Below are 16,308 nucleotides of genomic sequence, written 5' to 3'. Positions count from 1 at the left end.
CATGAAAACTCCACCTGCATAAAAAGGAGGTATACAAGTCTGTGTACTTTTTGTACCTGAGCAAGTTTCAAAAGGAAACTATGCAGGTACTTTCCCTTGGAAATTTGGCACAAAATCCACAGGGAAAAAGTACCCATAGACTTTGCTCCAAAGTGGACAGTTTGAAAATGGTCCCCATAAAATATATTTTGTATTTAAAGTTTGTAACATGTACTGATACCAACTTACCAACCACAAAGATAATTTTACTGTTCTTCAGTTTTTCTGGAAAGAAACAAATGAAAGTGTGTTAGCAACAGGGAAGTCAAATATAAAGTGGCACTACTATTCCCTTGCCAGTGCTGTCTAAACTTTCACTGGGCCTATTGGTCGGTTAGATTTTAATATATTAGGAAGGACATTTTGGAGAACAAGGGGAAAAGTTACCCTCTTTACACCTGTATTGCAAAGGAAGTCATTCTCAAGCAAACCTCAGACAGATATGAAACACCAGAAAAGTTCTGATAAACTCCAGCCATACAGAATGAGAGTTACTGTCAGTATTCAAAAGTGTGGCAAGTGAAAGGGTGCATTTTCAAAGTCTGTTAAAATAAAATGTCAAGTCACTGAGAAATGAGAGATTCCTCCATGGAAAACATGCGGTGAGAGAATAGTAGATCCCTGAGAGGGCAATTTCACTGAGCCTTATGCAGACACATCTATTAGAACCCTTGCAGAGGAAACAAACCCCCAGGTGCTATGCTATTTACCCAAAAGGTATAACAGCCCCTTAATGGTGGTGCTATATTCCTTGGAGGAGGAATAGTTCTTCCTCTTCCTTGAAAGCAGAGTGATACTGGTAGTACTAGGGGGAAAAATAATATTCCTTCTGTCATCAATGCCATTGTCCCCCTGGCTCACCCTGAAGCAGAGCTACAACCCTGGGTCTCACAGTACCTGCTGTATCTTGCACTTTACTGTTGCTTCTGGTAGAACAAATGGATCCCATCTGTCTTTCTCTTTGAATACTAGTTGTCTCTATTCCAGTCCTTATCTTGTCTGTTTACTCTTTCTAGTCTTCTCTGTATGTCTCCTGTCCCCTCTCTGAAGTTATCTCCTGGCCCCCTCTCTCATTCCCTGGATCTCACCTGTTCTTTCTATCTGAAAAGCTTCTCTTCTTCTCTCTGCCTGGATATCTCCTGATACCTGTATCCTTAGATGACTCCTGACCACCCTTCCTGAATGTCTCGTTTTCCCACCCTCTCTCTTGCTGTCTGCCTCCTGAATCCAGTGTCTTTCCCTGTTCCCCACTCTGAAGTTTATTATTTACCCTTTCTCTTTCTTGACTATCTCTTGTCACTGTCTAACTCTGAATGTACCTTGTTCTTTGTCCTGTCTCCTGCACCTCCTGTCTTTCACTCTCACTGACTGCCTCCTGGGCCCTGTCTCTCTCTCTCTCCCTCCCTCCCTGGATGTTTCTTGCCTATTTTCTCACTCTCTCTCTGTCCCTCCCATTGACTGCCCTTCCGAGCCCTCTCTCTCTCACTGGATGTCTCCTGTCCCGTTCCTTGCTCCTCTGGATGTCTCCTCTATTTCTCAGCGTCTCCTGTCCCCTCTCTCCGGATGTCACCTTTTGTCTCGTCCCCTCTGACTTTCTCCCGTCTCCTCTCTCGCTCCCTGGATGTCTCCTGTCCCTCTCCGTGGCTTTATTTTCTGCTTCCTGAAACCCCTTCTCTGTAAATCTGGCTGGATGACTCCCGTCTTCTCTCTTTTTCCCTGGTTGTCTCCTGCCCTCGTTCCTTCTGCCTCTCTCTCTCCTTGGACGTCTCCAACCCCTGTCCGCGCTCTCTCTCTCTCCTGCCCTCCCTTCTCTGTATCTCTCGCTAAATGTCTCCGGGCTCGCCCCCCTTCCCTGGATGCCTCTGGCCACCGCTCACGCTCCCTCTCTCTCTCCCACCGACTGCTTTCTGGTCTCTGGGGCGCTCCCTGGATTTCCCGTTGGCAGAAGCGGTTGCTATGGGGATAATTACGTCTCAGAAAACCGCTCAGCTTGAAACACTGCCCTCTCGTGCCGGAAGTGATAAAGGCAGCGGCGGGCGCGGGGAGAGGAGGCAGGTTTTCATAGGGGGCAGCTCTGGACAGGATCATGGTGAGAGGTTGGGGAAATTTCTCTTGGATCGGGAGAGGTACTTCCGGGGAGAAGAGAGGTTGGCTGTGGAAGGTTCTCCGGAGGAGGTGGGTGCTCTTTCTCTCCTAGGGAAGCATGATCTTCTACTGCTGCTTTTCCCCATCTAGCAGTGTTTGTTGACAAGAGACAGATGGGATGAGGAAATAAAAGTGGAGAAAACCAGAGTGGGCACAAGGGTTAAACCTAGAAGGGGGAGGGAGAGCGGACACCCTCCCACTGTTAGAGAGTCACATCCATCTTATGTGGCACATTCACCCTGGAGGCACGCAGCCAGCCAGATACTCATCTTGTGCAGCCTCTGCCACAACACACTTGCCCTGTGCACTTGTCACCACTAGTGCACTCACCTTTTGTATCTTGTGTCATGACATTTTTTTTTTTTTTTTTTAAATATTCAAGCGTGACTACCCTGTGCACCCACGGCTTATAATAAATTCACCCTATGCCCCTAATGCTCACAAAGCATTCAGCCTCTATACCCATCACACATGGCACGTTTTACATCCTATGCATCACCATCATGTTGCATGGTATTTGGCCCTTGGCCAAAAATATTACCAATCCCTGTACTAAAGAATTTTTCTAATTTGTGTTTATGGCCCTGCGTGACCAAACTTGAGATATCTTATAGGACACCTTGACCAAACCCTGAAGATTACTGAAACATTAACTTGAGTAACATTCCAAAAGAAAGGCAACGACCTCATTTCATACTACAGGGACAGTCCCATGAGATGGGAGTCACATCACACTCTTCATATTGCAGGGATACCCCCAATAGATGGGAGTCCCACCTTGCTCTGCACCCTGCAGAGGACACCTGCAGGAGATTGGAGTCACTACCCACAATATATTAGTTCTTTGCACTCAGTAACAATACCCTCTGCATCCACTATCTGTGGCACTTCACCCTGTGTACCCACTGCGACCACTCACCTGTGCCCCCGCATCTGCAGAGCACTCAGCCTGTGCACCTACTGCCTGTAACAGTCTGCCTGTACAACCATTGCACATCCTGTGTGCTTTTTACACACTCTGCCTAGGCACCCGTCATCCCTGTTATATTTACTCTGTGCATTGATCTGTGGCAAGCTTAGCCGGTGCCCTGACCTCCACTGATGCATTTGCTTGTGCACATGTTATCGGAGATGCAATCACCCTGTGCATCCACCACCTGCAGAACACTCACCTGATGCATTTCCTACTTACAGCATATATGCCCTACAAACTCACTGTCACAACACTGCCATCCTATGCTCACAGTGCCTCTTATCACACTCACAGGCCGATGCAATACAGACATCTAAAAACGTGCGTTCAAACTTTATGCACTTTTTTTTTTTTTAATGTATGCACAATCACCTGGGCACTTGATGCAATAGGCAAATGAGCCACTGTGCTAAAATGGGTGCACTAGGGAAAATTTGTGTATCCCTAGCACATCCATGGCATTGGGTGCCCAGGAGAAATGGCTGTGCGCAAGTTAGGAAAATGGTTGCTCAATTTTACACGAGTGGCCGTTTTCCTAACCTGACCACTGGCAAGAAATTTTTTCTTCATGTTGCTGCTTTCTGTGGTTCCTCCGACAAGTTAATATCATCACGATATTAAGTCAGAGGAACCACAGAAAAGGACTAGCTTTAATTTTTGAGGGTAAAAAAGTGTGTGCAGGCGCACGTTTAGTTTTTACATAAGAGGGTACTGGCTAATAGCCTCATCAACATGGCATTTACATGTGATGAGCACTATTAGCTATGTGCTGGTTTGGACGCGCTAGTCCCCTTATTGCATAAGGGATTATGGACACATGTCCAAAACTTGCATCCAACCATGGGTTAACCTGTGCGCTAGCCTAAGCGCATGGTATTGCATCAGCCTGTCAGATGGATCACCCACTCCCCAGGACAAATTCACCCTATTCCCCCACTGCCAACATTGTAGTCATCCTCTGCATTCATTGCCACAACTCACTGTGTACACTCGTCACCTGTAATACTCACTCTGAACACCCATCACCCATGCCACGTGCGCCCTATACACCCACTGTCCTGGGAACATTCTCTAGCAAAACAGACCACACAACAATGTCTGTGATACTACATGGGACTTAGGATAGATCTAGAAATATTATGGGAAAGAATTACAGAAGCCACTGAAAACTGATGGGATTAGCATAATGCAACCGTTTGCCCCTTCTGACAAAGACCTAAAAATAAAAATGGCACTATTATCTCTAGCACATTTGTAACTTAGCACAGTTTCACACTGGCCATTGCCAACTGTAGATTCGCTCCTAGACCGTGAAATGTAAGATAGAATTTTTAGGTACTTTAAAGATATTTTCCTTTTGCAAACATCTGGTTGCACTTGAGAACTGAAGAGAGTGGAGCTACACATTCTAAAATTACTTACAGGCATTCTTTGGTGCTAGAGGCATGGAATCAAGCCAGATGCCCCGACTGGGTGTGCATTTACTGCTTTCTAAAATTACAGCTTATAGAAGAGGCCACCTTCAGCAGCTCTCTCATTAAAGACCAGATATACTAAGACACCAATCAGCAACCTTGCACATGGTGCCACATGAGCACATTCTGGCTAGAACCCCACTCCTCCCACCCATACAAAGTCTGCAACGCAAGCACTTTCAAAATTTGGGGGCTGGCTGCAATGGGATCACCACAACTGGACTACAAGTTTTGAAAGAGCTTGTGTAGGTGGGAATAGGGGTACGACAACCAGAATTCTGGGGCCCAGAATCTGGGCCCCAGAAGCGTTAGGATTTGTCATATCCCTCACACATGCCAACATCTTCAAAGGAGATGTTACATGATTTTTGGCCATTGGCCAAAAAAACGTTGCCAACCCCTGTTCTAAAGAGTTTTTCCAGTTTGTGTTTATGGAAAAATGTTGAATACCTCTGACCCCGAATGACCAAACTGTTGCAATCTCTTACAGGAGACCTTTACCAAGCCCTGGAATTTACTGAAGCATTAAAATTGGGTAACATTCCAAGAAAAGACGTGACATCTCATTTCACACTATAGGGACAGACCCAAGAGATGGAAGTCACATCACACTCTGCACAATGCAGGGACACCCCCAGGAAATGGGAGTCACATCCGACTCTGCATACTGCAGAGACACCTTAGACAGAAAAACATTAGCAGGCAGTTTGTGAAAGCATAAAAAAGGGGGATGAGAAGAGGACAAAATCTAGAGAGCCTATGCAGGAAGGAAGACAGTGTTCACCTGCCATTCTCTGGAGATCACTGGAAAGAAAACCTTCAGTCTGAAAAATAAAAGAGTTTTGTTAATACCAGGTGATTTCTGAGTTTTCTATAGGCAAACTCATTTTCCTTTGTGTAATTGTTGGCACTCTAATAAAGGTAGCATATTCTGGAAAAAACCAGTGTGGCTGTCATGTTAGTCCATTTGAATGCACATAAGTAAAGGTTAACAAAAACAAAAAATATATAAGATGATAGTCCAATAAAAATGTAACAATACATTTCTGGACTAACTTTCGAGAGCTAATGCTCTCTTCCTCAGGTCAGAATTGAACAAACAAGAGATGACATTACTAGGAAATGTAAGTGAATGATAAAAGGCATTCAAGTGATAGATTGAAAGGTAGGGGGCAGAGTTCTGATGGGTAATCGGAAGGTGACAGGATATACAATTTTGTGGCTCATGATTTCATAAATGTATTTAAAAAGAAGTCTGAGAGTCCTTTTTTGTCAGTTCTGAAGTGCCTGATCATTTTAACTTCAAAAGTCTTGCATTCCTGAAAAGCTGTCCTTTAATTATCCTGTTGATAAGGTCACTGAGGCAGTGTTTGGTTCCAGAAAAAGCTTCCCCACAGAGGTGACACCTTCGTCTTCCCTGTTGTGTCTGTGTGTGGATTGACTCTTATCTTTAATGTATTAGCTTTCCAAAGTTAGTCAAAATGCATTAGGTTAGTTCAATAGAAAAGGTATCACCTTTTATATTTGTTGCTTTCATTTGTTAACCTTTATTGCAGCGTACTCTGGATCTGAATTGTCTAAGCACTCCATGCCAAACAGATAGCTCAGACCTTCCCCCCCCCCAGTCACTTTCCCCATATCAATTGCTTCATTGATGCCAGCCTCTCAGTGCACCCAGTATTTACAACCGGTCTTGGTGCACGCCATGTTTCCAACTCATCTAATTGCACTTTATATTACAACCCTGTTAGTGTACCTGAACCAAAAGAGAGGGAGCGATGAGGGGGCTAACATCACATTTGGTAACACGAGATCTCATCACTGCATGTAGTGAGATTGCAGAGGACAGATAGGCTGTGGCACACCCTAGTATTATATGTGTGTTTTCATAGACAAAGTCCAATGAGTTTTCAAGAACAATTAGCAGTAAACATGTCAGAAATAAGACTAGTATAATTAATCTGAATTTTACTAATGCTTTAACACTACCGGACTTTTTAAAATACTGATTCTCAGTTGCAGAAGATGGGGGTTTATGGATGCCACTGGCAAAGAGGTAAGGAATTGGTAGAGATGTGCAGAGCAAAAGTTTATGTTCATAAGTCCATAAGTCGAAAGGGGGTCCCATTTGCGGTCAATATGGACATATGGAGAATTCCATAAGTTGAGTCTATGTCCATATGTGCAAATAAAAATTTAAACCCCTCACCCTCCTTAATCCCCCCCCCCCCCCCCAAGACTTACCAAAACTCCCTGGTGGTCCAGTGGGGTCAGGACGCCATTTCTGACCTCCTTTGCGAGGAGCACGTGACGTCGGCGTCACGTCGGAGTGACGCGGCATCACGTGATTCCCCGCGGGTTCGCTCCGGGCCCCTCGTTCGACCCAAAAGGAACTTTTGGCCAGCTTGGGGGGGGCCTCCTGACACCCCCAAGCTGGCCAAAAGTAGCTATGTTGAATAAGTTGGAAATCCGATCGTTTTCGCCTCATCACTTTTTTAAGTTAAAAAAAAAAAAGTAGCGTTTTACATTTAAGTTCAAAACGAATGCACACCCCTAGGAATTGGTTGAAGGGGAGTTCAGTGAATCATAATTGCACATTTCCAGTAGGTTCTGTGCTGGAAGTGTTTCATGTTTTCTGATAGAATAGTAAATGGTAACAGTGCCATTACTGGAAGATAACACCAAGCTGTGTCACAGTATAACTAACTTGCAAGACTGAGTTTGCAGAGGGATGGCAGTACCCTGGCACATAACATGCATAGGATAGGGTAATGCATTTGGTATCTAAGAATAAGCAGGTATAATATACTTGAAATGAGACCATGCTTGCTAACACTACTAAGGAAATAGTCATAAGAGACTCGGAGTTTGCAAAGCAAAGCAGCAGCTGCCAGAGAAGGATAAATGAGGGGTTAGAAGCAAGGAATAAGATCATCCTACCACTGGAGAGAAGTTCTAGGGGCCATATTGATCCTGGAGGAAACATATCTTGGTACGGTGTGATACCTTAACGGACCAACAGCAAAAGATGGGGAAGTGCAGGAGGATTCTTCCCATCTAAAGAAGGCCCTATGAAGTCTTGTAAGCTCCAGCACTACCACATCTTCTTTGCGTGTCCTTTAAAAGAGCTGTTGCATCCTACAGAGACTCCATCCTATCAAGTATTTTTCAGACCATACTTGGAGTCTGAGGTTCTGTTTTTGGGCCCCATCCTCACAAATGGTATCCAAATGTTAGAAAAGGTAGTAAAATGGCCACTAGGACTAACAGAGGCAGTTTGTGAGGATCCTCCTCCCTGTTGCCTTTCTCTCCTGCCCCACCCTTTCCTGCACTCTCATCTCTCTGATCAAGATGGTAGGAACCATCCCCACAGCTACCAATATCTCCTCTGGCTCTCAGGCCGATATTGAATGGTGCGCTCAGCCGAACACACAGTTTAGCCCCCGTTTGGCCGTGCGTTTTAGACGTGCTATTATTACCCCTTATACTGTAAGGGGGTAATAGCGCATGGAAAACGTGCAGCTAACCACCCCGAAACTAATAGCACTCACCACATGCAAATGCATGTTGATGAGCCTATTAGTTATTACCCCAGAATACTGAAAGTAAAATGTGCGGCCAAGTTGCACATTTTACTCTCAGAAATTAATGCCTGCCTAAGGGCAGGTGTTAACCATAGGAAGCACCAGGAAAGTGTACAGAAAAGCAGAAAAAAAAAAACCCCCTGCTTTTCTATACACCCTCTGAGTTAATATCATAACGATATTAAGGCAGAGGCACCAAAATAAAAAAAATCTGCCTGCCGGTCAGTGGGTTCGAAAACGGACGCCAATAAAATTAAGCATCGGTTGTTGGACCCACTGACAGCCACTGCTTCTGCTAATAAGGAGGTGCTAGGTACACCCTAGCACCTCCTTATTAACGCGGGCCCTAATTTAAATACAAAATCGCGCGCCCAGGAAAGGTGCCTGGGCGCGCATCGGGAGAGCGGGTTCTCGCACTGGCTCTCCCGCATGTTTTATTGCATCAGCCTGTCTGATTAACACTAATCCGTGATTTCAGAAAGCAAAGTAAGATCAGCAGTAACAGTGCCCATGAGTTATAAAAATTATTCTGCAGTGTGCGTTGTCGGTTTGGGAATGAGTAATGTGTATTTGGTTTTAGAAATGTATTACGTTAGTCCAATAAAAAGGTATCACTACAAATTGTTTGTTGACTCTTAATTCTACATAATTTTAGAAATGTGAACTTGGAATTGTTTTATTTTTATTTATTTTGACTTGATAACCACTAATTCAAGAAAACTCCTCTAAGCGGTTATGATAAAAATCAATGCACAATAAGCATCAACTCCCAGTCCAACTCCTTCAGACTTTTTCCAATAAAACAAATATCTGCTCTGTTCCTTATCTGTTTATTGTAATTTTATATTGAGACTGTAAGTCACCTAGAGTGCTAAGGCATTGCCAGGAGATTACCAGCTTTTATTAAATTTGTGTTTCCCATGAAGGCATGGCGGGAGGCAGAGATCGCCTCATAGTCCTGATCACGGGGGCCAATATAACAGGATGTTTTGGGTAGTGCGCATAGGTTAATCTGCAGTTGTGTGCACATTTTTTATGTGCAAACTTTATTGCCCATGAGGCAAGGAATTTTGCACACAAGAAATGTGCACACTGATTTAGTGCCCTCTCTTGCAAATCCCATGCTAATGACGACATTAGCTATTACTACCCCCATCCCCACCCCCACACAAAGAGCTGCGTTAGCTTACTTCATGTTTTCTTAGCGCTGGAAACTTAACTCCAAGTTCGAGGCAGAGTAAAGTTTCCACGGCTAATGTTAGTCTAGGGACAGAAGCGGAGTTCTGGTGCCAGGACTTGCAGTTGGGATTTTATTCATGCTTTGTGCATAGAAACCAATTTTTTTGGTGTGCAGAAAACATGGCTTATGTGCATGAATCATGTCTTTACACTCCGTGAGCATTTTCTTTATGCACATTTTCTGGTTTATGTACTTTTTTTTTTTTTTTTTTTTAACTCCCAATGCATTAGCACACAATTAGTTTATTGCAGCAGGAGTTTAAAAAAATGTTAGTGTGTGATAAGACACAATGTGCTGAATTTCAGCACACAGTTTTAACACTCAGCTTTTTACATTGTCCCTTGGGAAAGGAATCGAAACAGTCTGAAGGTGCTGAGGGAATGAGTGTCCAGAGCTGCAGATTGCAACCGGTCCTGCAGGGGGAGTCTATGTGCTTGCACAAGACATATTAAAAGATTGTCCAAGCTGGACAAGAGCAATTGAGCATTTTATATGATTAGATTGTACACACAAAGGAATTTCATAGGGAATCTTTTTACCTCTGGAAAAAGCAAACAGAACAAGGGAATATAGAATGTAGCAACTTCAGAGGAAGCAATACCTCACTCATAGATGGGTGACATCATGGGAAACACCATAAGCAATCATGAGTATAACACCAAGGAATTCAAGATTTGAAAGAAAGATTGATGGATATAAGGAAGACTATAAGCCAAGTTCATCATTTCGGGATTTATATAAAATATAATAAATAAAGGACAGAAAAAAAACTTTTTTTCTGTCCTTTATTTCCTGGCTACTCTAGCCCCCAAGTTCATTCTCCCTGTTATTTGTATCTGCGCCTCGGCCTTTCTGTTATATGGTTTTTTGTTCAGTTAACCCCCAAGTTTGATGTAAACCGGCCTGATATGAAGCTTGTCATGAAGTTCGGTATTGAAAAATGGTAAATAAAATAAATAAATAAATAAATTTAAACTGATCTTCATATTTAGGGTAAGGAATGAACTGATTTCATTACTGCAGAATTGGCTAAGGATATAAAGTGTTTGTTCCATCATCTGCTAGATCACCTCAGAGAGAGCTGTCAGGCAACCAAAAGGTTGGACTTAATGGATCTTGAGTCTTCTTTTTACCTAATCAGCTATGTAATTAGGTACTGTTTCTTTATGCAATGACTTTAATATGCTTTGGTATTTAAATAACTTTGTGAGCATAAGGGATCTTGTAGGAATTATATATTACCTTATAACTTGATGTGTGTAACGCACTTTGGAATGCTTGCTAAGGGGGCTTAAACATTTGTAAATTAAATTATAAAGAGAAACCTTTAACAAATCACACCCAAAACAATTTTGGACCTGATTTATTTAGAGGTTGCGTCCATTCTCTGCCAAAAGCCAAATCATTCATCAGCGTGCAGTGTGGCAAGAGCTGCCTGTGTGTACAATCTAATCTTATGAAATGCTCAATTGCTCTTGTCCAATCTTTTAATGTGTCTTGTGCAGGCACATAGACTCCCCCTGCTGGGCAAGATTGGGAATGGCATGCCCTGTTGTGCCCTCATTGATGTATCTTCAGATTAATCCTGGGCTGCTCAGGGTGGGGGGTGTGGCTTTCATTCTGCATTTGAATGGAAAATGGAGGACTGAGGGCTGTTCGAGTTTGTAGGCATGCTACTGCAGTTATTATTGTTCCTACAGTACCACGATAACATTCTGAAAGTCTTTGTATTACTTCAAATGGAAGTAACCAAGCGGGTTACCCCCATGCACCCTTTTTTTCATTTCCATCCCCTAGCCTTTAGGGGTCCACAGTGACAAAAAAAGTAGTCAAAAAATTCAATGGGGCATGGGATACACACCGTGGGTCTCTAAAGGCTAGAAAAACAGGAATGAAGAAAAAGCTGCATGGGGGTAACCTGTTCGGTGCAACTGTTGCTCCCCTTTGCAGAAGTGCGGGGATTACTACCCTCAACCAATAAGCCTTGATACTTTTAAAGCAACTGCAACATCACTTTCCGCTTTGATAGCGGGGGAAGAATGAGGATGAGGAAGGGGAATTAGATACAGATGGCAACCAACACAAGCCCCAACTTTCACGATCTGGGATACTGATATGCAGACATAAGGGAAGAAGCACAGGACTGCTTCTACGGCCAAGTCCAAAAGCACAGCAAATCAGGCAATATTGTCTGAATTTTCAAGAAGGCTCTTCACCCAGTAAAAATGTTGATATCAGTAATTTTTTGTGGATTTGACAGTTGCTTGGTTTTTGATATTAAGGTCTGCAGATAACTGCACGGACTACCCTTATGCATAGTGCAGCAGATATTACCATAAGAAGCATGCTGGGCAGACTCCTTTCCTGCCATCATTACTATGTTACTATGTTTATCACATAATTAGAGTTTTAGTAGCTCAAGAACACAAAGTTACCCACATGCAATGTTTGCACGCCTCATCGGCCTGCACAGACAGTGTGCATGTGTTTCATGGTGCTCCACCTAGCATTCATATCTCAATCCTGTACATGCCTATCTCACTCTCCTGCACATAGAGTGTATGCATGTGTGCCCTGCATGCACAACCCTGCACATAGAGTGTATGGTTGCCCTGTGTGTGCATATCTCATTTCCACAAAAAACAAAAAAAAACAAACCCCAGTGCTTTATACATGGAAATGGATTTTTAGAAAACTGGCCATCCAATATGTGGGTAAAAGTACAAATGTAGCCACCTCTATGTGCTTACTTTAGCTACAGTGATGAAGCATTCCTGGGGGGGGGGGGGGGGGAGAAGAATTTGCCCTTACACACATTTCCATTTCTGGAACTATATTTTTCCGCCAGAAAACTGTCCGTACAAGTTAGGTGTAAACATGTTCAGGTAGATTTCCTAGGATAATTTTCAAAGTGAAATTGCACATGTACTTCACTTTGAAAATTGGTGCAAAGTCCACAAGTATCTTTGTAGCCATGTGGGCATTTACAAAATTTCCCTGAGTGTACATATGTCTGTCACATGTGTAATGTATGCACATCTCACAGCCATGTGTATTTATTTATTTTATTTAAAAGATTTTATATACTGTCATTCGTATTTACAAAAGACTATACATAGTCTACACAGAATTCATTCTTTAGCTCCAGCTTCTAGAGGAATTTTTCTAAATCTTGCATTCAAAAAGGTTCTCCAGTTTGTACTGAAGCCTAAAGATGTGAAGGGTCTGCAGGAGGTCAAATACTGTTCCTATAAAATCTTTGTGCTAGCTTTCTGTCATCTGTGGCAAAGTTTCTATATATCTCAAGTGCTTGGAAAAGTTACAGCAGATGCAGGAATAGCTGTGTGTCAGGTCTGCCCCCAAAATAGCTGCATGTCTTTCTCAAATAAGAACTTCAGGGAGAAGGGCAGAGGTCGGATTACACTTTCCTTGGTCATTCCTGACAAAGCCAAGGCGCCCAAAGATTAAATCCTAGCCAGGGCTCTCCTATGGAGAAGGCATAAAACCAAATGAGCTACCTGCATGGCTCATAAGGAGAACAATGAAAAATTTGTTTTCTAAAATTAGGATGAAGAATTTTCCCAGAGCAGTGAATTAGCAGTCTCCCACTCTTCCTGGGGTCTCTGTAAAACAGCCACAGCTATGTCAATCCCTGAGCAACTGAAGCAGGATCCCTGGCAGCAGGACCTGTCACAAGGGGGGAGGGGGTGTTAGTAGGGAGATTGCTTGGCACACTTAAGCAAGGGGATACCACACTGCCCTTCTCAGCCAGTCTGTGAGTCTCCGAGTAAGCCTGAAAGGGAAGGGGCATACCCAAAGTAGCCCTTGCCCAGGGTACCGTATTGTCCAGCGACTGTCCTGCCAGTCAGTGTACCCTCAGATAAGCGCTTCCAAGTACTCTGAGCTGGTGAAAGGAGATATGCAGAGTCTGTGGCATCCTAGGAGGGGGATCAAGAATGATGGGGAAGCAGCTTAGGCTATTCAAGGGCACAGATGGAGGGCTAAGGGATCATCCTTCTGTCAGTTCTTATAATATAGATAATCTATGCTGAGAGAGACCAAAACTTAGCCTGGCACAGGTGCATATCCGCATATGAATGTAAAATCATGGATAAATAAATATAATAAGCCCATGTATGCGAAGATATGGGGACAGCCACACACAACAACATGGTGACATAGGAGGCAATATTTAAACTGCCCACATTGGTGCAAAGTCCGTGCATTCTTTTTACCTGCAGTCTTTTGCATTGATTTTCACAGGAAAATATTGTGCAGTTTGCGCAGATACAATTTTGCTGGAAAAATGCACATGGCGATGTGAAAATCCCATCTATGCTCCCAGGGACACATTTCAATGCAGCTAAAAGCCCATGTGTTATTCACATATACTTTTAGCTGCATTGAGTATGAGCAATTTTCAGATGGCAGATTTATGTAGGTAAAACACTTTTTACCCATAGCAATTCCATGGAAAATGATCTCTTTCTATACCACTTATACCTGAATTCTTTCACAGTGCTGGTTTCTACCATCTCTGCTGGTCGGTATTTGCAGACACCTGTCACCTTCTCAGTAAAGAGAAATTTTCCTCTGAACTTCCCTGCTTCCAATGTCATATCATGACTTCTTGCCCTTGTCTCTTTGAACTTCTCTTTCAAAAGAAAATGCTAACTTTTTATACTTTAATGAAGCCTGATAAACATTTTGAGTATCTTTAGCATTTCTGTGTAGGGTTTGTGGATTTGGAAGAGTAACATACTGGTTAGAACCAGGGAAGACAGGGTTCAAATCCCACTCATTCTCCTTGTGACCTTGGGCAAGTCACCTCAGAGAAAAACCTACTGTGCCTGAATGCAACTGGCCTTGAGCTACCAATGAAAAAGCATAAGCTAAATCTTAAAAAAAAAAAAAAAAAAAAAAAAAAAAGGTGTGCAGGGATCATGTTGTAGACCTATACGATTTGGTAGCCCTTCTCTGAATCATTCCTGTCCTCTCAATACCTTCTAAAGATGTACTCCATAATTTAACACAGTACTGAAGGGGGAGTGTCACCTGCAGAGATACAAGGTCAGATAATATATGCAGAGAAGTGAGGAAAGATACACACATGCATACTTATAAAAAAGAATGGAAATTCACAGCACATAAAGTCCATCAGGCCCATCTGACTACAAGCTCACAAACCTTACTTGATCTCCAGCTCTACACTTATTTCCACCCTGAGCTTATCTTAGGCTTTACTCCTCACCCCCCTGCTATGGATCCTCAGAACGTATTCCAGGCTTTACCTTGCACTTCCCCACAGCTGAGGATCCTCTGTGCCTATCTCATATCTTCCTGAACTCTGTTGCTGTTTTTGTGTCCCCTGGGAGACTGTTTCATGCATCCACCACTTATCTGTGAAGAAGTATCGTCTGGCAGATTAATGAAGAACATCAATCTATGCCCCCGCCCACCATTTTTTTTTAATTTTTCTCCTGGTTGTAGCCTCCTTTAGCTTTCCTGTGAATGCAGAAGAGATATACACATGCACATAGGTATACAGGACACCTGACTCCCTCTGTTATCAGGACAGACTAACCCACTGCATCTAAGGATAGCCAACTACAAGTTGCTATGGAGTAAAAGGAATATTGGCTCAGTTTGTCCAGATGACTGTCAGCTGGAAACCCTGCACAGGACAGGTACATACAAATGTACACAGACAGAGAGTAACACAGATGCTCGTGCACCGTACAAATATACAGAGATACAGGGTCAAATGCATACACATGCAGGGAGGAGAAAGACATACATGTAAATAGATGCAGACAGCTAGAGAGTGTCACAAAGATTACCATATAGCCCTGCCGGTTCAGCCTCTTGACCCTACCCGGCACCTACCAAGTGATGAAATAACTAAACGGAGCTGCTGACCTGAAGCTTAAAAAGCAGTATTGTGCCCTTCCAGTGCCTCACCTCGGTCCTGCCTGCTGTCCTTGCACTGGGCAGCCAGTGTCCGCCGGGTGCTCAGGACTGGAGCCTACGTGCTGCAGATTTCCCTGCCTAGTTTTAGCACTATTTATAGCTGCTTGACGCACTGAATCCTGGGAGCAGGAGTCTCACACCACTCTTTCTCCATGAATGATTCAGAGAGAGATGGAGACCAGCATATCAATGAACAAGCAGCGAGGCCAGAGGAGAAACAGAAAAGACAGTGCTGGAAAACGAGCTGCAGAATCTGAAAGCACAAGCCAAAGCAGATCCAGATAAAATATGAACGAAGACGAGCCAAGAGATGGAGAAAACATACAATAAGAGAGGGGCCAGAGAGAGACAGAGAGAAAGAATCATAGACTCCACACACACACAAAAAAAAAGACCAAAAAAATCTTCCCAGGAAAGCTGGAGTAAGTCTTCTATAAGCAGAAATGACCTGGAAGATCTCCAGATCATTAAGGAACGGAATCCAGAATGTTGCAAATTAAAGCGTGGGTGCCATCTTAGCATTCATATGTACCATGCACACTAAAAGCAAGCTTTATATGCTAAGCACTACATTTGAGTGCACATTGCACAGATGCAGCTGGTGTTTGTGCTCTAGGAGCATAGCGTTCTTGTTATTGTAAACCTGCATTACCTATGGGAGGGGCCACATAAATAACTTCATCTCTCAGCTGTGTGATCTAGAATGGGGTATGTCTAACATGCCCACAATGGTCTCCCAGGGATGAAGAGGAGAGGCTGGAGCAGAAAATAAAAACAACATAGATAAAATAAAATAAACACACTGAGGCTCATATTCAGAGGCATTTAGTACAAGTTTTGAATATTTTGGGTACTTATCCAGCTAAATGGTAACTGGATATC

General features: G+C 43.2%; 1 protein-coding gene across 3 annotated transcripts in view; it reads right to left on the bottom strand.

Annotated features, from left to right (window-relative positions):
* The window catches only part of AK1 (adenylate kinase 1), a 37,905-nt gene extending 22,381 nt beyond the window's left edge, over positions 1-15,524 (bottom strand). Inside the window, exons 1-3 of one of the 3 annotated variants that reach the window (XM_029612379.1) lie at positions 15,418-15,524; positions 5,417-5,456; positions 229-264 (exon numbers count right to left, since the gene is read on the bottom strand). In XM_029612379.1, the coding sequence (XP_029468239.1) occupies positions 229-264; positions 5,417-5,423 (43 nt within the window). In that variant the 5' untranslated portion in view covers positions 5,424-5,456; positions 15,418-15,524. Of the gene's footprint in view, positions 1-228; positions 265-936; positions 1,944-5,416; positions 5,457-15,375 lie in introns of those variants that run through there. The other 2 variants (XM_029612380.1, XM_029612378.1) reach the window with 2 other exon arrangements.
* Between the last annotated feature and the right edge of the window lie 784 nt (positions 15,525-16,308).

This window comes from Rhinatrema bivittatum, chromosome 8, assembly GCF_901001135.1.
Source record: "Rhinatrema bivittatum chromosome 8, aRhiBiv1.1, whole genome shotgun sequence".
In the NCBI taxonomy this organism is placed as follows: Eukaryota; Metazoa; Chordata; class Amphibia; order Gymnophiona; family Rhinatrematidae; genus Rhinatrema; species Rhinatrema bivittatum.
Note: the sequence above shows the minus strand (reverse complement) of the source record. Positions and strands in the feature narration are given on the sequence as shown.